Source organism: Lithobates pipiens, unplaced genomic scaffold (genome assembly GCF_037356315.1).
Source record: "Lithobates pipiens isolate NorthernLeopardFrog02 unplaced genomic scaffold, aLitPip1_a1.2 Scaffold_10, whole genome shotgun sequence".
NCBI lineage: Eukaryota > Metazoa > Chordata > Amphibia > Anura > Ranidae > Lithobates > Lithobates pipiens.
This window is the reverse complement of record NW_027507686.1, coordinates 14,714,395-14,736,182: the sequence shown is the minus strand read 5'-3', so window position 1 is coordinate 14,736,182 and position 21,788 is coordinate 14,714,395. Positions and strand designations below refer to the sequence as shown.

General features: G+C 46.2%; 1 protein-coding gene across 1 annotated transcript in view; it reads right to left on the bottom strand.

Annotated features, from left to right (window-relative positions):
- Positions 1-7,564: 7,564 nt before the first annotated feature.
- Positions 7,565-21,788, bottom strand: part of LOC143941356 (protein C-mannosyl-transferase DPY19L3-like) — a 49,486-nt gene continuing 35,262 nt past the window's right edge. Inside the window, exons 9-11 of the mRNA XM_077463331.1 lie at positions 18,291-18,423; positions 14,281-14,439; positions 7,565-12,235 (exon numbers count right to left, since the gene is read on the bottom strand). Of these exons, the coding sequence (XP_077319457.1) occupies positions 12,065-12,235; positions 14,281-14,439; positions 18,291-18,423 (463 nt within the window). The 3' untranslated portion in view covers positions 7,565-12,064. The remainder of the gene's footprint in view (positions 12,236-14,280; positions 14,440-18,290; positions 18,424-21,788) is intronic.

Below are 21,788 nucleotides of genomic sequence, written 5' to 3'. Positions count from 1 at the left end.
TCTGACATAAGAAGGCAAAGTCCTGCCTCTACCAAGATGATTGCTTCCAGAAAGAGACACAGTGCAGAACATGGTAAATCAGTATTGGGGAAACAATCAGCTGCAGGGAGACCAAGGGCAATACTGGTCCCTTGCCCTCTGCCTGGTATTTTTTGGGCACAGCTTGCAGAGTCGAGTTCCCCATAGTGGTGGGAGTGGAACTTGTTTCATGTCGTTGGAGCTTAGCACCATGGTGTGCCATAAGCTGGGTCCCTATGTATTGTGGAAGTCGGAAATACAGAGGCAATATTGGTGACTAGTCCCTTGCCCTCTGCCTGGCATTTTTTGGGCACAGCTTTCAGAGTTGAGTTCTCCTTATTGGTGACAGTGAACTTGGTTCCAGTGGGTAGAACTTAGCACTGAGGTGGGCCATAAGCTGGGTTCCTATGTATAGTGAAGGTCAGGGATACAACAGCTCACTGGTACATAGGCACTGCATTTTGACAGTGTTGTTGGTTTGACCACCTCACAGCTTAACTTTAAAGGGATCTCTACTACAAAGCAAAAATATATAGTTAGGCTTTAATAGTAGCAGCCATACCCCAACCTTTACTGCATTTAGTTCCTTTGAAGGAGGTCAGCAATATGGTTGAAACTGGCATACTGTATAGGAGTGGCTACTGTCATCAGAGCCTAGTCTTGATAGCATCTTAATGGAGACCCCTTAAGGCCTCATTCACAAAAAAGTTTAGAGACTGAAAATATATTTGGTGTAAAGTTATGGGCCCTTTCTCACGCTCCGGAAGCTTCAGATGCCATGTATAACCAGCTATGCAAGTGAACAGCTGTAAGCGACCGCACTCATGTAAATGCTTTTTGGAGTGCTGCTGCAAGCACTGGCGATATGGCTCTGATGATGCAGATAGAGTGCAGACCTGTGTGCTAATCCAATGCAGTCTAACTCCTGGGTAAACGCCACATACCAAATAGCTTAAGAAAAGGAAAGTGGCTTCAGCCCCATCTCTTTCCGATAGGCCGCGGTGCCGACGGGTTTCGCCCTGCCTCTGGGTACCTCTATGATTAAGCACCAGGGGCAGGGCGAAACATGTTGAGGTTGTGGCCTATGGCAAGAAGCCATAACTGTGGCTGCTATCCATCTCTTAAGCTATTAGCCCTTGTACACACAGTCGGACATTCCGACAACAAAATCCATCGGATTTTGTCCGAAACTGGTGTTGCATACACACGGTAGGACAAAGTTGTCGGAACTTCCGATCATTCAGAACGTGATGACTTTTGTTCGTTACGACGGGACTACGTTCAGGCTAGTAGCCAATAGCTTTGCTCTCGTAATTTGATCTGAGCCTGCTTTACACATGATCGGACAAAGTCCGATCGGATCATGTTGTCGGAAAATTTTATATCCAGCTCTCAAACTTTGCTGGTCGGACATTCCGATGGAAAAAGTCCGATGGAGCCCACACACGGTCGGATTATCCGACAACACGGTCCGATCGGACATTTTCCGTCTGAATTTCCTACCATGTGTACAAGGGCTTAGGCCGCGTACACACGGGCGGATTGTCTGCCCAACTAAGTTCGTCAGACAATCCGACAGACAGTCCGTTCAACTTTTGAATGAACGGACTTGACCACACACGATGAACAGACAGTCCGCTGAAAACGTGCACGATGACGTGTACAGCACGTACGACGGGACTAGAAAAACGACGTCCAATACACTGCAATGCAACCTTCGGCCGTGTAAATCCTTTCTGAGCATGCGCCATACTTAGTCCGTCCAACTTGCCTACACACGAGCGGACTGTCCGCTGAAACCAAGTTTGGACGGACAAAACCAAGTTTGGACGGACAAAATTACGGAAATTCCGAAAGACAAAGTCCGTCAGACTGTCCGCTGAAAAAGTCCGCTGAAGCCCACACACGAGCGGATTGTCCGCTGAAACACGGTTCAGCGGACTAAGTTGGGCAGACAATCCGCCCGTGTGTACGCGGCCTTAGAGTTATTGGTGTGTGCTGCTTATCATACTCATATAAATTCTGATACTTCTGTGCATTGAAGTTTACCCAAACATGAGTGTACGATGTATTCCCTAACATGGAAGTTTTGCTTTTAGGAAATGTCATACGCGCATGCGTGGGTGAACACTGATAACACAGAAGTAGCCGCGTCACAACAGCAGTTCACTTGTATGAAAAGCTGAACATGGCATCTACAGGTTCCTGGGCAGAATTTTATTCTTATATATTTTCAGCCTTTTACCATCCATATGCATGAGGCCTAAAGTAAATAAAAGGTCCGGTTATTAGTAACACGGTGCAATGTTATTCACAGGAAGCTGTGAAAGTCCTATTGTAAAAGTTGCCATGTTTCTCAGAATGTAGCCTATCCAGTCGCCAAGAACCTGTGACATCATCCAGCCATAAGGCACAATGTGTGACAAGTACCTAGAGAACGGGGAAGGATAATTGTTCAGATACGAAGAGCCTCCACCGGGGTCATGTAGTAGATGACATTGGACAATGCTTTATGGCTTTCAATAAAACACTTAGAAAATTGTGCAAAAAGTGGTAAGGTTCAAAAACATAGCCAAATAAATAGACAACTAAAACCACTTTATAAATGCAGTGAGACCGATGTACATAAAAATACAAATATTATATACATAAAATTATTTGATCAATTTTTTTTCGATTTGAAATGTATACGGTATGGACTAAGTAACACTGATCTGAAGAAAAAACAAGAGTTGGCGGAATGTTTCCTGTGCTTTGCAGGGTAATGTAAGGTGCACTTTCATGGCGGCCCAACCAGCTGCATACTTCATCTTCCCTCCAATCTGGTTAGATGCTCTTAAGGCCAAGTTCACCTTTTTCAGGTAGAATTTCATGGAAGCCTTTTCTAATGTCCTTTCTGCCCCAGCCAACCCAATTTGCTGATCTCTCACTAACCTCGTCTTTGAATTTTCACTTTTCTTTGAAATAAAAAAAAAAAAATGCTTTCTGATTCCATCACTTCCTCTAGATCAATGTTTCTCAACTCAAGTCCTCAAGTACCCCCAGCAGGTCATGTTTTCAGGATTTCCCTCAGATGAAAAGGCTGTGGTAGTTACTAAAGGAGTGAAACTGATCACATCACCTGTGCAAAATAATGGAAAGCCTGAAAACATGACCTGTTGGGGGGTACTTGAGGACTGGTGTTGAGAAACATTGCTCTAGAGATCACATATTTCAAATGCAAGGCCTACTGGACATCATGTAGCCCTTGTACCCAGTTTTGCAGCCGCAAGGTGGAAGAACTCCATTCCGCCACCTCCAGCTCTCACCCTCCACTCCCTGCAAGGTGAGGCCGAGCCATCTACACAGGGAGGTGCTAGATAGAGAGAGGGAGATGTGTGGAAGCTTCGGGGAGGAGAATTTAGATTGCATACCCTAGCACACCCCTAAACCCTGCAATCTGTACACAGCACACCCCTGAGTTCTGTATGCAACGCACTCCTGAACTTTGCAATCTGTACACGGCGCACTAGTGAACTTTGCCCATTGCATAATCCTGAGCTCTTCACTCTGTGCATAACACACTCCTGAACCCTGCACTATGTACGTAGCAGAATCCTGAGCTCTGCACTCTGTACATAGCAGAATCCTGAGCTCTGCACTCTGTACATAGCATAATCCTGAGCTCTGCACTCTGTACATAGCATAATCCTGAGCTCTGCACTCTGTACATAGCATAATCCTGAGCTCTGTACGTAGCATAATCCTGAGCTCGGAAATCTGTACATAGCATAATCCTGATTTCTGCACACAGCATAGTCCTGAACTCTGCACGTAGCATAATCCTGAGCTCTGCAATCTTTACGTAGCATAATCCTGAGCTCTGCACTCTGTACATAGCATAATCCTGAGCTCTGTACATAGCATAATCCTGAGCTCTGCACTCTGTACATAGCATAATCCTGAGCTCTGTACATAACGCACTCCTGAATCCTCCAATGTTTAGGTAATGTATACCAGACACAAGCTTTTGAGGTCTGTGATAAAACTGAGTTCAACACCCCTGTTCTAGATCATATCCCATCATGCACTGCCTCAATGCTAGGCGTTTTCAAGTGCTTGGGTGCTTATTCATTCCAATAGCCATTTATTCCATTCTGTGCAATAGAATGAAAACCCAAGTGCTTGACACCTAAATATGCCAAAATGAGTTTCCAAAATGCGGCTTTGGGCGCACTTTTCACTCTGCTTTTTCATCAGGGGAGGAAAAATAAAAGTCCTGTGTGCATGGGGCCTTAGTCGTGGCTTTAAGCTTACACAATGAGTCTTCCTGCCCCATATGACAGCGCTGGATACCTATACAGCCAATTACCTAGACCCACTTTAGTGCTAGGCACGTCAAGCACTTGGGCATTCATTTATTCCAATGATTCCATCACTTCCTCTAGATCATATCCCATCATTCAATACCTTAGCGCTATGCACGTCAAGCGCTTGGGTGTCCAATAATTCCAATAGCCAGAGTAAATTAATATTCTGGCCAATGGAATGAATGAAGAGATCATAGATCTAGAGATCTAGATCTAGAGATCTCTAGATCATATCCCATCATTCAATACCTTAACACTATGCACGTCAAGCGCTTGGGTGTCCAATCATTCCAATGGCCAGAGTAAATGAATATTCTGGCCAATGGAATGAATGAACACAAAAGCACTTGACGCATCTAAACATTTGCAAAATGTGGCACACTGCTCCTTCCTCCTCTGGAGCATAGGCGTCCCGGGAAGGTAAAAAAAATGTAATGTGTGCATGGGGCCTTGGTTGTGACCTGCAGCTTACACAGCACTATGTGACAGTGCTGGGGGCCTGAGCAACCAATCACCAGTCACGTGACAGGTGGCGTGCCTGACTTCCTGTATATGAGCAGCTTCTTTCCGGAGCTCCAGACCGCGCCGAGATATTACGTCATCCTGAACAGCCAAAAACCCTGTTTTTCAGCTCTACACTGGCCGGACAGCTGTCCGAACATCCCAGGCACCAGACCATGGTAAAATATGGACCCAACCCACTCCAGACACCTGCTGAATGGCTCTCCCGCTTGGCCCACAAGGAAGGCCAAAATGGCGCCCGGGACACACAGGGCCTACCGTGCTCTCCTGCTGATGCTAGACAGCCGCGGGCTGAGGGGGACACAGAATGGATGGATGCCACGGATCCTCTGGCTATCCCAATAGCCTCTCCATATGCGGACTCCACTCCAGGAACATCAGGCATTAAAGCAGGAGAGCCGTCCCTGTCACAAATCCTGGACACCATTAAACCCTGCCATGCGTCTCTCTCCAGGTGGACTTTGCAATCCTTAAAGATGATGTGCATAAAGTTAAGCATAGAGTGACAAATGCAATTAGTGCAATTAATGCATTAGTGCAGTGGATGATGACCTTAACCCCCTTATGATAACTGTGAGAGAGGTGGCGGTGGACTACAAGTCTCAGGAGGCCAAACTAAAGGATATTGAGGACAGGCTCCGCAGAAACAACCTGAAGTTCCTGGGTTTCCCTGAGGGCTCAGAGGGTAAATGCCCTGAAGAACTTCTGCTCACCTGGCTAAAACAAACCCTTGGGGAGGAAAGTTTCTCCAATCTATTTGCCATCGAATGCGCTCACCGGGTCCCGCTGCGGGCACCTCCACCGGGGAGATTTCCTAGACCCTTACTAGCATGGTTCCTATATTTCAGAGATAAAGAAACCATCCTGCAACATGCCTGGTTTGCTTTATAACAACCAAACCATCATCTTTCAGGATTTCTCTGCTGCGACACAGAAACAACAGGCAGCACTTTAAAGTGTGAAATTGCGCCTCAGTGAACGCAGTCTGCCATACAGTATGTTATATCCTGCAAGGCTCAAAGTGGCGCACACAGGCAAGACCCAACTTTTTACCTCACCTAAGGAAGCCAATCACTGGCTGGAGTAGCTGGGGAGCACCTAATGTCTAACAGTTCACTTTATCTCTACAATTGTAATTGATTACTGATTCTCTCGGTCTCCTCAAGGCCTGGAGCATATATTTGTTGGTGGGTAAAAGTTGCACAAGACTGGATGTGGCTTACGCTACATTCTGCTTCCGATTATCTGTCCAAATCTAAATGATGCGGTCCATTGACTGTTTTGCTGCTCATCGTATTAACACCCTTCTCTTCTTTTTTGGATGGACGAAGAAGAATTCCCCCTCTAGGTTGACTCTGTTCTCATGTTGTTTGGAGGAAAAGCCTATAGTGTGTTTGGGACTATGGGCAGAATTCAACCAATCACGTGACAGGGAAGGGAAGTAACTCATTTGTTCCTTTGTAATCAAAACACTGTATTTTTCTTTGCATTAAGTGGCTGAACACAAAATTACAGAATCAAAGGGAAGGTAAGCATGTACAGCTGGTTAGGCCTCTTTGTGCCACTATGGGCTATTCTTGTTGAGCTAGAAATCAAGACATCAGATTGCATACCATTTTTTCCCCCTGTAGACAATCGTTCGTAATGGCTCGCTGTGATATATTTTCTAAACCTTACATAGAGAACGAAAGCACGTTTTTATATCAAAGTGAACCTGTCAGAATGGCTGTTGCCTGGCACAACCAAGCCTGTCATCCGGAGTGGTGGATGCCACTGCTTGACTCCCAGAATAAGTGCCAGTTCTAAGGATAGGGTGTCACATGACGTGATACTGCAGAGAAGTGCTCTGCCTTGCAACTGGCACCTCTCCCAGCAGTCAGCAATGGCAGACACCAGCTTTATGTGACAGGTAAATGGCCATCTTGACAAGTTTCTTTAGAGCTGAACTCCATCCAAACAGCACAATATATAGCTATGTGAACTGTTTTGTGATTGCGTTGAGCCACGTTTGTGATGTACACAACCCATGCCACACTGAACAGCCAGCAGGGAGACACCACTTCCTCTGGTGCCCATTACATGGCCAAGGCCAAAATCTGACCCTCCCTAAAATACAAGAAAAAAAAAATAGGTTTGCTTCTCTCAGAAGTGAGATGTCATTACTCATTGGGACGCCAGAAAAAAAACATGAGGCGTGATGGGAGCAGGAGGGGGTTAAAGGAGTTGTAAAGTTAGAAGTTTTTTTTATCTTAATGATTGTACATTACGATAAAAAAACCTGCGTGTAGCAGCCTCTCCAGCACTCCCTAATCACTTACTTGAGAGCCCCTTCTCTCTGCAGCGTTGTCCACGAGTGTCTTAGCTGTTCCAGACACTCCTCCTGATTGGCTGAGACACAGCAGCGGTGCCATTGGCTCCCGCGGCTGTCAATCAAAATTAGTCAGCCAATAAGGAGAGAGAGGGGGCCTGAGTCGGGCCTCCATGTCTGAGTGAATACACGGAGCTCTGACTCGGCTCGGGTGTCCCCTGTAGCAAGCTGCTGGCTGAGGGGGCACACACTAGAAAGAGGGGCCGGGAGAGCAGAAGAGGGACCCAAGAAGAGGAGGATTGGGGCTGCTTTGTGCAAATCCAACTGCATAGAGGAGGTAAGTATAACGTGTTTGTTATATAAAAAAAAAAAAAAAAACAAGCCTTTACAATCACTTTAATGCTGGCCTGTCCTAAAAGCTTTGTGTGCCAGTTTCCAATCTCTTGACGGTAGCTGCACAACCCTCTGGTTCACACAATCCACCTGTGTCCTCCAACCCTAAGATTAAAAAACCTTTCATGTGAAAACCTTTGCATTCCCCCCTCCCACCAGCTCCCCTAAATATTTACCCGAGCCCGATCTCGATCTAGAGCTGTGCACGAGAACAGCGGCACTGCTCTTCTCTTCACTGGACTCAATGAGAGCAGGGGGAAGCCATTTTCTCCTGCTGCTGTCAATCAAATCCAGTGATGATGGAGCAGGGGGGGTGGGGCTGAGCCACACTGTGTGTTTCAATAGAGACACACTGCCCTCGGGATCGAGCCTGCAAGTGTGGCACCATAGGCAGCGGCTTCCTATGGTGGCACACAGGGAAGTGGAGGAGTGGGGAGCGCCGGTGGGGAACCCTAGAAGAGGAAGATCGAGGCTGCTCTGTGCAAAACCATTTCACAGTGCAGGTAAGTATACCGTGTTTGTTACTTAAAGAAAAAAAAAAGTTTGTGATATTGATATATATATATATATATATATATATATATATATAAATAATTATGCTTTAGGGCTTGGCATACAAGGCGCTCAGTCCTGCCAGCTTTGCCAGTGCAATCCCGGTAGGGAAAGCTCCAAGAGAGCGCAGTTTAGTCACCCGGCCTGCCAAGCCTAGGGTGGCCTGATCGCTGCAGACCATTTTAATATTTAAGACTATTTTAAGACTATGGCACAATGAAGTGTATGCTTCAAGGAGCATGTGTGGTTGCGGTTCGCTTGATAGCGCCCCCTCCTGAAGCCCATGTATACCTCTTCGAAAGAGAAAAAGTACCTTCTCCAGCGACAAAGGTGGAGACATTTTCAGTTCTATGATAAACGAATCTTCATCCAAATGAAATAACATTTAGCATAATACTTCACCATTCACGGTGCACAGTGACACGGAATCTAAAAATATTTGGCACAGAATGTAATTTTCCAAACTTCAAGTGCTTAAACACGATCAGGGATGTTGCACAAAGCAGTGTGCAGAGCATCAAAGTGCAGAAACCCATAGCCACCGAAATCTCCTCAACCTCCATCAGTCTGGAGTCGGGACAAAGAGACGAGTTCCAGTTTCTATGGATTTCTGAAGGTTGCCTGATTTTGGCACAGATTTTTTGGAGTCGGAACATTGTAATTAGCAAAACAGACATGTGACAGAATACATTTCACGTTGGGGTAAAGTGGACCTAAACTCAAAGCGTGAAGGTTTGCTATGTAATAGGGAACATATAGAAATGTGAATTGTGCTTAAAGCATTACCCTGAAAGATCTATTTTGTGTTCGAAATTCCTCCTAAAAAGATAGCAATGCACTTGTGCCTACAGCCTCCGCAGCGTGAGGTCATCTAAGGCACTGCTGCCTCTGACTGCTAGTCTCGCCAGGTTTGGGGTGAGGTTTGGTGATGTCACTACTGTACTGGTCTTCTGTTCTCCTTTCTGGAGAGGAAGCTGTACCTGAGGAGCTGCAATACAAGGATCTCCCTGCTTCACTAGTTCTGTAGATCTGTCCTTTCTCCGCCTCTCCTGCTGCCTCTTCATCACTACCTCACCCATCATCAGGGAGGTAGTTCTAACATGAGAAAGCAAAGCACTGCCTTTGCCAAAATGGCCACCACCACACAGCCCCACAATGCAGAACAATGTATGGTAAAGCTGGCCATACACCAGTAGAAGTTTGCTCAAATGTTCACACGGACATTCGAAAAAAATTGTTCTTCAGAGCATTTGATCTTGCTGTCACTGAGTCTACTAATTTTGCTTGAAAGCCCTTATAGTGGAAGTAATCCCTCCTATCATTTTTAGCCAAGGAAGCTGCCATTTTGGCCTCTGTTGATCTTCAACTGCCATGATGCTGCACATGTGATCAATTATAAGACCAGCCATTTGATGGTTTGACGGTTTGGTTGAGAACACAAGCACACGTGACAGCTAGCAATCCCGCTATTCCAGAAATGTAACGTTTTTTTATTTAAAAACTTTAAATTGATGGGTTTAGTTCCAATTTATGATTTACTGATGTTCAGGGGCTCTGGAATTCAGTAAAATGGAAGAAACAGGAGCAATGCTGGAGGCAATTTTCAGCACACACTAATGTTGGTAGCATAATTATTAATGTGGAATGGATCTTCCTTGATAAAGATCATTTTTATCAAGTTGTTACGGGTAAACTTCTGCTTTAACAGTTTCAAAAAACAGTTACATGCCCAACACGTGCTGGGAACGTAACCGTCGCATTGCTTGTACTCTTAACCATCAAATGGCTGGAGTCATAACTGATCACATGTGCAGCACCATGGCAGCTTAAGATCAAACAGAGGCCAAGATGGCAGCTTCCTTGCTTAAAAAGGATGGGAAGTATTAGTTCCGCTTTAACCTCTTCCGGACCAGCCGCCACAGTTTTACTGCGGCAGGTTGGCTCCCCTGTGCAAAACCACATTACTGTACGTGGTCTCGCGGGGTCTGGACAGCAGGCGTGATCACGCCCACTGCACAGCGGGGGTGCCGATGCTCGTGGCCGATGGTCCGTTTGACTGCCAGCCACGAGCGATCGTGACCAGGAGACACAGAACAGGGACGAACGAGTGCGTGTAAACACACACTTCCCTGTTCTGTTCTGACAGGAGTGACAGATCGTGTGTTCCTATTAGCTAGGAACCACGATCTGTCACTTCCTGTAGTTAGTCCCTCCCCCTTCAGTTAGAATCACCTCCCAGGGAACACAGTTAATCCCTTCGCAGCCCCCTATTGTTAACCCCTTCACTGCCAGTGAAATTTTTACAGTAATCAATGCATTTTTAAATCGCACTGATTGCTGTATTAAAGTGGTTGTAAACCCTTACAAACCACTTTGACCTACAGGTAAGCCTAGGTGCACTGAGCGCGGCTTCGTCAATGACGAAGATGCCGCGAGTGTCGGCTCCCATGAGCATGCGCGGGAGTGACGTCATCGCTGCTCCGGCAAATCACAGTGCCGGAGCAGCGAGACCCACGGAGACCCACCAAGAAGGTGGACGCTCGGAACTACAGGGGACAGCGGTGACTTCGCTGGCTCCTGTGTCAGGTAAGTGACACATAATGGGCTACTATGCGATGCACAGTAGTCCATTATGCTTTGCCTTTGCAGGGAATGAAAGAGGAAGTAAACCAATTAGGGTTTACTTCCTCTTTAATGCCAATGGTTCCAAAAATGTGTCAAAATTGCCTGATATTTCCGCTACAATGTCGCAGTCACTATAAAAAACGCAATCGCCGCCATTAATAGTATATAAAAAAAAGAATAAAAATGCTATAAATCTATCCCCTATTTTGTAGACGCTATAACTTTTGCGCAAACCAATCAATATACGCTTATTGTGATTTTTTTTTTTTAACCAAAAATATGTAGAAGAATAGATATCGGCCTAAACTGAGGAAACATTTTTTTTTATTTTATATATTTTTGGGGATATTTATTATAGCAAAAAGTAAAAAATAATGTTTTTTTTTTTTTTTTTTTTTAATTTATGCTCTTTTTTTGTTTATAGTGCAACAAAAATAAAAAATGCAGAGGCGATCAAATACCACCGAAAGAAAGCTCTATTTGTGGGGGGGGGGGGGACTTCAATTTTGTTTGGGTACAATGTCGCGCGACGTCAGTTAAAGTGACGCAGTGCCGAATCGCAAAAAGTGCTCTGGTCAGGAAGGGGGTAAATTCTTCCTGGGGCTGAAGTGGTTAAGCCAGTAATAGGGAGAAGATCAGCAGCAGGGAGACCACGGGCAATACTGGTAACTAGTCCTCCAACAGCACAGGTCCTCTTTATGGTTATGGAGTTACGTTCAAGGTTAGGTTTATGGGGTTATAGCTAGGTTAAGGGACAGCAAGTGACTAGTACTCTTTTGGGAATTGATAAACTTATTTTTAGTCTTATTTGCACATGATAAGAATATAAACACAGTAAAAAGTACCTAGGCCAAAATTTCTTCAGTCAAACCGTCCACCCCAAAATCAGGCAAGCCAATGTTCAGAAGCTGAAAGCTAACCGCCCGGGGTTACCGGCCCTTGCTGTTGTTCCTACTGAAGAATGGGATCTCCGAAGCTAGTAAAGCATTATGGGAAATGCCGTTTAGCTGTCACTTGACCTAAGTTTGTAAAACAAGGATAATTGTAACAAAAAAAAAAAAAGTGACTGGACGGTTCACTTATCAAACTTAGTCCTCTACTTGCCTAAAAATCTCCTTACCTTCCATTAAAACACTACTAAGAAAGTCACAACTGAAAAACAACCGTTGTGGCCAAGATTGAAATGAACACGTCTGGAAGGCAAGAAGAGTCCGGCTTCCATTCCGCGGGCGGAGTCGGCGCTGACCAATAAGATACACCAGAACAACAAAATACTGTCCCGTCCGCCAGACTGCGCTTACTTCACAGGGGCTTTACGTGACAATCTGTAAACATTGAAAGTTCTGTTCTTGAAGACCCTGGTGAAATACTTTGTGTAGGCCAGAGAATCTTTCTTTATTTCATCGCAGAAGCGGGGGAAGGGAGAAGGCCTCAAATCAGGGTCGTTTTCCCCAGGACCATCCATTGTCTGGTTAAACCGAGAGAGGAAAAAAAAAAGATTTGGTGATCGGCAACACTGTATCCTCTTGCTAATACTTACAAGCTAAAAGATGAATAAATGGCCTGTCTTGGTTAGGATAGGCCAGTGTTTCTCAATTCCAGCCCTCATGGCCCACTAACAGGTCATGTTTTCAGGATTTCCCTCAGATGAAACAGCTGTGGTAATTACTAAGGCAGTGAAACTGATCAAATCACCTGTGCAAAATAATGGAAAGCCTGAAAACATGACCTGTTAGTGGGCCATGAGGACTGGAATTGAGAAACACTGGGATAGGCAGACATGCATTGGATGCTGTAATGTGGTCAATCTACCAAGCAGGGGCGTAATACAAGGATCATGTGAAAAAGAAAAGTGAAGATCAACCTGAAGAAAAACTGAAAACTAAAGATCAGCCTGAAGAAAACTGAAAAATTTGGGGAAAAAAAAGAACAGGTTTCTTTCAGTTTTTTTTTTTTTTCATAAAAATTGAAAAAAAAAAAGAAAGAAGTGCGGAATACGTTATTTTACAATGATAAATAATATATGTATGACATGATATTCAAACTATAGAACATGAAGACCTTAATGAAAGATTTCCGAGACTTTAGGTAAAGTCTTAAATTATTGCACGTTCTCTCAGCTGAAGACAGGCAAATCCTGGAATACAACTCAAGTAACACTGAAATATGCATTTCTGCCACTAGGGGACACTACGTGGGAAAGGCTCCAGTTTAATGTGCATGTTGTACCTCCTACATAGGGATGAGCTCCGGCGTGTTCGTATACGCAACAGGAAGTCAGCGCAGCGCTGCGCTAATCACAGGCAGTGAGACATTGCCCGATCTCTGCAGCCGCGCAATGTCTCACTGCTTGTGATTAGCGCAGCGCTGCGCCGACTTCCTGGCGGGCTCTGCATTTGGCGTATGCCAACACGTCGGAGCTCATCCTTACTCTTACAGTTGGGTGATTGTTGGGAAAGATGATAGTTTCTGTCCTCTCAGGCCTTAATTTACAGGTAAGAGGGAAAATTTGACAGATTAGCTTATCTTTTTAACCTTTAAATGATTCCTATTAATGTTCTCCACCATCACAGCATAACGTTTAACTATAGCCTGGTCAGTACATTGAATTCATCCCAAAGGTGTTGTATCTGGTTGAGGTTCAGGACTCTGTGCAGGCCAGTCAAGGTCCTCCACCCTAAACTTTCTCATTCATGTCTTTATGGACCTTGCTTTGTGCACTGTCATGTTGGAACTGGAAGGGGCCGTCCCCAAACTGTTCCTACAAAGTTGGGAGCATGAAATTGTCCAAAATGTCTTGGTATGCTGACGCCTTTAAGCCCCGTACACACTATCAGTTTTTCTGCTGAGTTTTTCCTTCAGATTTACCAAAACCATGTAGTACAAGGGCCTGCCTGATTGCATACACATTGAAACTCCTAAGGTTTGACCTCATATATGGTTTTGGTAAATATGAAGGAAAAACAAGCCCAACCCTTGAAAAACAACCTCCACACCATAATCCCCCTTCAGTTGTTTTCACATGTATTACATGTTCTGCCTAGTCCTCTCCTGAAGGTGGCGTGATAACCCTACGGTCAAGATTTAATGGCGCTGTGTCCGTCAACGAACGAAAGAGAAAACAACCCCACACCATAATCCTCCCTCCACCAAATGATTTGGACCAGTGCACAAAGCAAGGCCCATAAAGACATGGATGAGCGAGTTTGGGGGTGGAGGAACTTGACCTCAACCCGATAGAACACCTTTTGGATGATTTAGAGTGGAGACAGGGAGCCAGAAGAGTTGAAGCTGTTATAGCTGCAAAGGGTGGGCAATCTCAATATTGAACCCTACGGACTAAGACTGGGTTGCCATTAAAGTTCATGTGCGTGTAAAGGTAGGTGTCCCAATACTTTTGGTAAAGTGTAGTGTAAATTGTCAGGGCAGTTAAGCAAATCCCACTGCACACTGGGCCCGCAGGTCTCAATTAATAAGGCTTATTCAAGTGACATAAAACGACTGTATGCTCACATGGTCATTGTTGATATCCAGCAGATCTCGTAGACGACATCCTCTCCCGTGTCTCCTCTCATAACATATACTGTCCTCTAATATCACGTAGTCCGTGCCGAACGACCGCAGTACGCCGTGTACATCTTCTGGGGCTCTCTTTGCATACACCTGATACACCTAAAAGAGGACAAACTGTGACTGCCAAACAGGACCGGAGTACAGTGCAGAGAATACCCACCACCAAGGACCCCATGGATAGGACAGCGACTCATCACGTGTCATGGGGAGGACTCTGCCGCTCATTTCCGTCCTTCTCCCCGGGTTGTGCAGAGCGGAGTGGAGGAAAAGCGCTGATTCAGCAAACACACATAGGCATCTATTTATAAAATATTCATTGCATGATTGTCACACACATTTGCGCACGCTCAACATATTTTGGCTGCAATTTCTCCAATACGTGCGTCAAACACAAGGGGCCCGTCAAATTCAGCCCTCCCGGCCATTTCATGTGGCCCTCACACCTCTCCTCTCTACCCCCACCTTGTCTCAGCAGTCAGAAACAGAGAGGAGGATAGAACTCCTCTACCAGATCCTGCACTTTGCTGTGCAGCCACGGAGAGGCTCATCTCTGCCCCTCACTCATTGCCCCTTCCTCATCATTCCCCCCCCCCCCCATCTCAGCATTCGGCAGCAGAGAGGATAGAACTCCTCTATCAGATCCTGCACTTTGCTGTGCAGCACAGAGAGGCTCATCCCTGCCCCTCCCTCATCATTCCCCCACCCCTCCCTCATCATTCCCCCTCCCCCATCTCAGCATTCGGCAGCAGAGAGGATAGAACTCCTCTACCAGATCCTGCACTTCGCTGTGCAGCCACGGAGAGGCTCATCTCTGCCTCTCACTCATTGCCCCTCCCTCATCATTCCCCCCCCATCTGAGCATTCAGCAGCAGAGAGGATAGAACTCCTCTACCAGATCCTGCACTTTGCTGTGCAGCACAGAGAGGCTCATCCCTGCCCCTCCCTCATCATTCCCCCACCCCTCCCTCAGCATTCAGCAGCAGAGAGGATAGAACTCCTCTACCAGATCCTGCACTTCGCTGTGCAGCCACGGAGAGGCTCATCCCTGCACCTCCCTCATCATCCCCCCCCATCTCAGCATTCGGCAGCAGAGAGAATAGAACTCCTCTACCAGATCCTGCACTTCGCTGTGCAGCCACGGAGAAGCTAATCCCTGCCCCTCCCTCATCATTCCCCCGCCCCTCCCTCAGCATTCAGCAGCAGAGAGGAAAGAACTCCTCTACCAGATCCTGCACTTCTCTATGCAGGCATGGAGAGGCTCATCGCTGCCCCTCCCTCATCCTTCCCCCGCCCCTCCCTCCTCCCTGTCTCAGCATTTGGCAGCAGAGAGGACAGAACTCCTCTACCAGATCCTGCACTTTATGCAGCCACGGAGATGCCCACTAGATGGAGCAGAAGATACAGGAATGAATCTATTTGATACATTACAGCCACATTTGCTGGGCATGCATGGATGTGTGTGTGTGTCATCCATCCAATAAATATTTAATAAATAGAACCAATAATATTATGACAGCGAGGCCCCCTGGAGGAGACACTGGTAATTGTACTTTGGACTGCTCTCTCAATAGTAGTTGCCTGTGACTAGGGATGAGCTTGGGTGCGCGGATCCAAGTCCAGACCAGGAACAAGTCATTGTACCAGGCCCATCATAAACATAGTTACATAGTTACATAGTTAGTCAGGTTGAAAAAAGACACAAGTCCATCCAGTTCAACAAAAAAAAAAAAAAAAATTATATATATATATATATATATATATATATATATATATACACACATACATAAAATAAATATACCATTCCTTATACCCAATTCTATACCCACAGTTGATCCAGAGGAAGGCAAAAAACCCCAGCAGAGCATGATCCAATTTGCTAAAGCAGGGGAAAAAATTCCTTCCTGATCCCCCGAGAGGCAATCGGATTTTCCCCGGATCAACTTTACCTATAAATTTTAGTACCCAGTTATATTACGTACACTTAGGAAATAATCCAGGCCTTTCTTAAAGCAATCTACTTAGCTGGCCATAACCACCTCTGCAGGCAGTCTATTCCACATTTTCACAGCTCTTACTGTGAAGAAACCTTTCCGTATTTGGAGATGAAATCTCTTCTCCTCTAGACGTAAAGAGTGCTCCCTTGTCCTCATTGTTGACTGTAAAGTGAATAAATTGACACCAAGTTCCCTATATGGACCCCTTATATATTTGTACATGTTTATCAAATCCCCCCTTAATCTCCTCTTATCAAGAGAGAATAAATTCAGTTCCTCTAATCTTTCCTCATAGCTGAGCTCCTCCATGTCTCTTATCAGTTTGGTTGCCCTTCTCTGCACTTTCTCCAGTTCCCCGATATCCTTTTTGAGAACTGGTGCCCAAAACTGAACGGCATATTCCAGATGAGTTCTTACTAATGATTTGAACAGGGGCAAAATTATGTCTCTCTCTCTGGAGTACATACCTCTCTTAATACAGGAAAGGACTTTGCTCGCTTTGGAAACCGCAGCTTGGCATTGCATGCTATTATTGAGCTTATGATCTACCAAAACCCCCAGATCCTTCTCCACTATGGATCCCCCCAGATCCTTCTCCACTATGGATCCCCCCAGATCCTTCTCCACTATGGATTCCCCCAGTTGTACTCCCCCTAGCGTGTATGATGCATGCATATTCTTAGCCCCCAAGTGCATAACTTTACATTTATCAACATTAAACCTCATCTGCCACATAGTCGCCCAATTTGACAGAGCATCCAGGTCGGCTTGTAAATTGGTGACATCCTGTAAGGACGTTATTGCACCGCATAGCTCGGTGTCATCTGCAAAGACGGAAATGTTACTCTTGATCCCAGACCCAATATCATTTATAAAGATATTAAAAAGCAAGGGTCCCAGCACTGAACCTTGGGGTACACCACTCATAACCTTAGACCATCCAGAGTAAGAATCATTAACCACGACTCTCTGAATTCTGTCATTAAGCCAGTTTTCTATCCATCTACAAACTGATGTTTCCAAACCTGTAGACTTTACCTTACACATGAGCCGTGTGTGGGGAACTGTATCCAACGCTTTTGCAAAATCCAAATATATCACGTCCACCGCCACCCCTCTGTCCAAGGTTTTACTTACCACCTCATAAAAAGAAATCAGGTTTGTCTGACAACTCCTGTCTTTCATGAATCCATGCTGTCTGTTGCTCAAAATATTTTTTTCCTGCAAGAACTCGTCTATGTGGTCTTTTATTAATCTCTTCAGTATCTTCCCAACTATAGAAGTTAAACTAACGGGTCTATAATTACTTGGTAAAGACTTTGTTCCCTTTTTAAATATAGGCACCACATTGGCAACCAAAGGCATTCCGTGCCCCGTGGCAGCACATATACACGCTCCTTCTATACATATGCACACTCCTTGTATACATATACACGTTCTTTATATACAGTATATATACACTGTATACGCAAAATAATGGTAAATACAACGATTTGCCGCTCTCCTGATCAGCCCATGTAAAAAGGAGGCCTCAGTCTGCATGTCTCTGCCAAAACCATGCGCCCCCCCCTCCGACACGTTTCGTCCCACCAAACAAAGCATTGTCATAGACCCTATGACTAAGCCCCGGCTGGCAGGGTGAAACATGTCAGAAGGGGAGTGGTTTTGGCAGACACATGCAAGCTGAGGTCACTTTTCATCTTCAGTTTACAAGGGATATCTACAATAATTAGCCTCCTGGAGCAGTATAGGGATGCACCAGTACTCCGTCTTTCAGGGGACCCAAGGTAGCGGTCCCTTTCGGCTTGAGCGGCACCCCAATCTTTGGTATTGGGTCACACTCAGAATAAGCGCTCAGTAAGAATACATTATGCTTTCCTTTTAATAACCCTAAAATGTGAAGAATGACACATCCACAGCACAACGATCCTCTATCCCCCCCATTGGTGAACCCACCTGTTTGGTCCTGTCCCTGAGGGTCTTGTCCTCATAATGAGGGTGATTGGTCAGCACTCTCCCAGTGCAAAGCTTCACCCCAGCCAGAAGCTGCATACTGCCTGCAAATACAGCATTCTTCGGGGTGTTTGACCTTAAAAAGGAAACAAATGATCATTACTAGAAATGCATCAATGTCCAGAGATAAAAGGGATGCAGCGCAAACAACATAAATAAAGATTGATTAAAAAAAAAGAACTAAAAGTCCAAACTTCCGATGATCAATAGTCCATCACCTTTGTACAACCTATGTGAAGATTTCTATAAACTTCCCAAAATGTCAGGATGTGTCTCCAGGCATCCAGCGCAATACATTTGATCACCCCCAAATGTGGACCCCACATGATACCGAATAATACCAAATAATATAAAAGCTCATCAAAGTCCAGAATTTATAAAGCTTGTCTGAGCTTTCTGAAAGCAGGGGATGGAGAGCTGAAACTCCGCCTATCCCGGCCCCTCTCTGTCCCACTCTACTAATGGACTACTGAACTCCACCTATCCCAGCCCCTCTCTGTCCCATTCTACTACTGGACTACTGAACTCCACCTATCCCGGCCCCCCACTGTCCCACTCTACTAATGGACTACTGAACTCCACCTATCCCAGCCCCTCTCTGTCCCACTCAACTAATGGACTACTGAACTCCACCTATCCCGGCCCCTCTCTGTCCCATTCTACTACTGGACTACTGAACTCCACCTATCCCGGCCCCCCTCTGTCCCACTCTACTAATGGACTACTGAACTCCACCTATCCCGGCCCCTCTCTGTCCCACTCAACTAATGGACTACTGAACTCCACCTATCCCGGCCCCTCTCTGTCCCACTAAACTAATGGACTACTGAACTCCACCTATCCCGGCCCCTCTCTGTCCCACTCTACTACTGGACTACTGAACTCCATCTTTCCCGGCCCCTCTCTGTCCCACTCAACTAATGGACTACTGAACTCCACCTATCCCGGCCCCTCTCTGTCCCACTAAACTAATGGACTACTGAACTCCACCTATCCCGGCCCCTCTCTGTCCCACTCTACTACTGGACTACTGAACTCCATCTTTCCCGGCCCCCCTCTGTCTCACTCTACTAATGGACTACTGAACGCCACCTATCCCAGCCCCTCTCTGTCCCATTGTACTAATGGACTACTGAACTCCACCTATCCCAGCCCCTCTCTGTCCCATTGTACTAATGGACTACTGAACTCCACCTATCCCGGCCCCTCTCTGTCCCACTTAACTAATGGACTACTGAACTCCACCTATCCCGGCCCCTCTCTGTCCCATTCTACTACTGGACTACTGAACTCCCTGTATCCCGGCCCCTCTCTGTCCCACTCAACTAATGAACTACTGAACTCCACCTATCCCGGCCCCTCTCTGTCCCATTCTACTACTGGACTACTGAACTCCACCTATCCCGGCCCCTCTCTGTCCCATTCTACTACTGGACTACTGAACTCCACCTATCCCGGCCCCTCTCTGTCCCATTCTACTACTGGACTACTGAACTCCACCTATCCCGGCCCCTCTCTGTCCCATTCTACTACTGGACTACTGAACTCCACCTATCCCGGCCCCTCTCTGTCCCATTCTACTACTGGACTACTGAACTCCACCTATCCCGGCCCCTCTCTTTCCCATTCTACTACTGGACTACTGAACTCCATCTATCCCAGCCCCTCTCTGTCCCATTCTACTACTGGACTACTGAACTCCACCAATCCAGGCCCCCCTCTGACCACCTCTACTAATGAACTACTGAACTCCACCTATCCCGGTCCCTCTCTGTCCCACTTACCTGCTGGACTCCTGAACTCCACCTATCCCGGTCCCTCTCTACTGCTGGACTCCTGAACTCCACCTATCCCGGCCCCTCTTTATCCCTCTTTACTAATGGACTACTGAACTCCACCTATCCTGGCCCCTCTCTACTGCTGGACTACTGAACTCCACCTAATAACATTAATAATGTTGGATGTGATGAGGAGTAAAATGCCCGGAGCCCTAAAGCTTTAATCATAATGACTTTTTCCCGTCGGGTTTCACAAACTTTCTCCCAGCCGCACACCTAAAAAAAACACCAGAGATGTCTTGTAAATCAGCCATCTGTCTTTGTCGGTGTCACCGGCGGAGCGCCGGGCCTCACAATGCGAACGGCCGGATCATAAATCTCTTGCCGGTATTATAAACACGTCTGGCTCCCGTCCAGACATCTGTCATTGGGTGCCAGGCTCTGATCGTTTGAAAGACAAATATCTGTAGGTTTCCTGTGCAGATTTACATTGGAGGAAAGGGCGTTCTGCCGGCTCAGCACTTCTCTCCGGGACGCGGATGATATAGAATACATATTACAGTTTTATACGGGGGACATCCACTCCAACGTGAACGGCTCTCCAGAGGACGCCACGCACGCGCCATTAGCCGGCTTTAAATATGATGATGGTCTTAAACATCTTGTCACCGGAGCCGTTCATCATAAAAAAAACATCGATAGTTATTTCACAAAATCGCCGACAGCGGCTTTTTCACGTTTTCAAGGACGCTTCATCCTCTGGCGAGCGGCCTGCGGATTAGCATTAAGCAGATGTGGTGCCATTCTTCAACTCCGCAAAGAGCTCGCGGGTCCAGGGAACGGACGCCAACCGCCGCGCCCGCGACTCAGGGAGGAAAAAAAATAAAAAATAAAAATACGCGGATGGTTTTTGGGGACACGGCGCGCCTCCGTTATCATTTATCTGTGTAGCCCCCGTAGATGCCAATAACATTCGCATACTGTACGGGGAAGCGGCAGCTGGAGAACGAACGATCGCGTCTTGTGGCTGCGGGGCAACCCGGGCCCTTCTCCTACAGAGCCTTGTGCAAGAAATACACTAGATTACCAAAAGTATTGGGACGCCTGCCTTTACACGCACATGAACTTTAATGGAATCCCAGTCTTAGTCTGTAGGGTTCATTGTTGACATTATCTGGGAGGGTCTCACTAACACTGATATCACCAGTGGCACTAATACACTGATCAGTGCTAATACTATACACTGTCACTGTACTAATGACACTGGCTGGGAAGGAGTTAATGTCTAGGGGCAATCAAGGGGTTAATTACAGATATACACACATACACTATATCACCAAAAGTATTGGGACACCCGCCTTTACACGCACATGAGCTTTAACAGCATCCCAGTGTTAGTCCGTAGGGTTCAATATTGAGTTGGCCCGCCCTTTGCAGCTATAACAGTTTCACCTTTTCTGGGGAAGGCCGTCCACAAGGTTTAGGAGTGTGTCTATGGGAATTTGTGAGGTCAGGCACTGATGTTGGACGAGAAGGCCTGGCTCGCAGTCTGCGCTCTAATTCATCCCAAAGGTGTTCTATCAGGTTGAGGTCAGGACTCTGTGCAGGTAGACATGCTGGTAGGTTAACCACTTGCCACCCGCCCCATAGCAGAAACACGGCG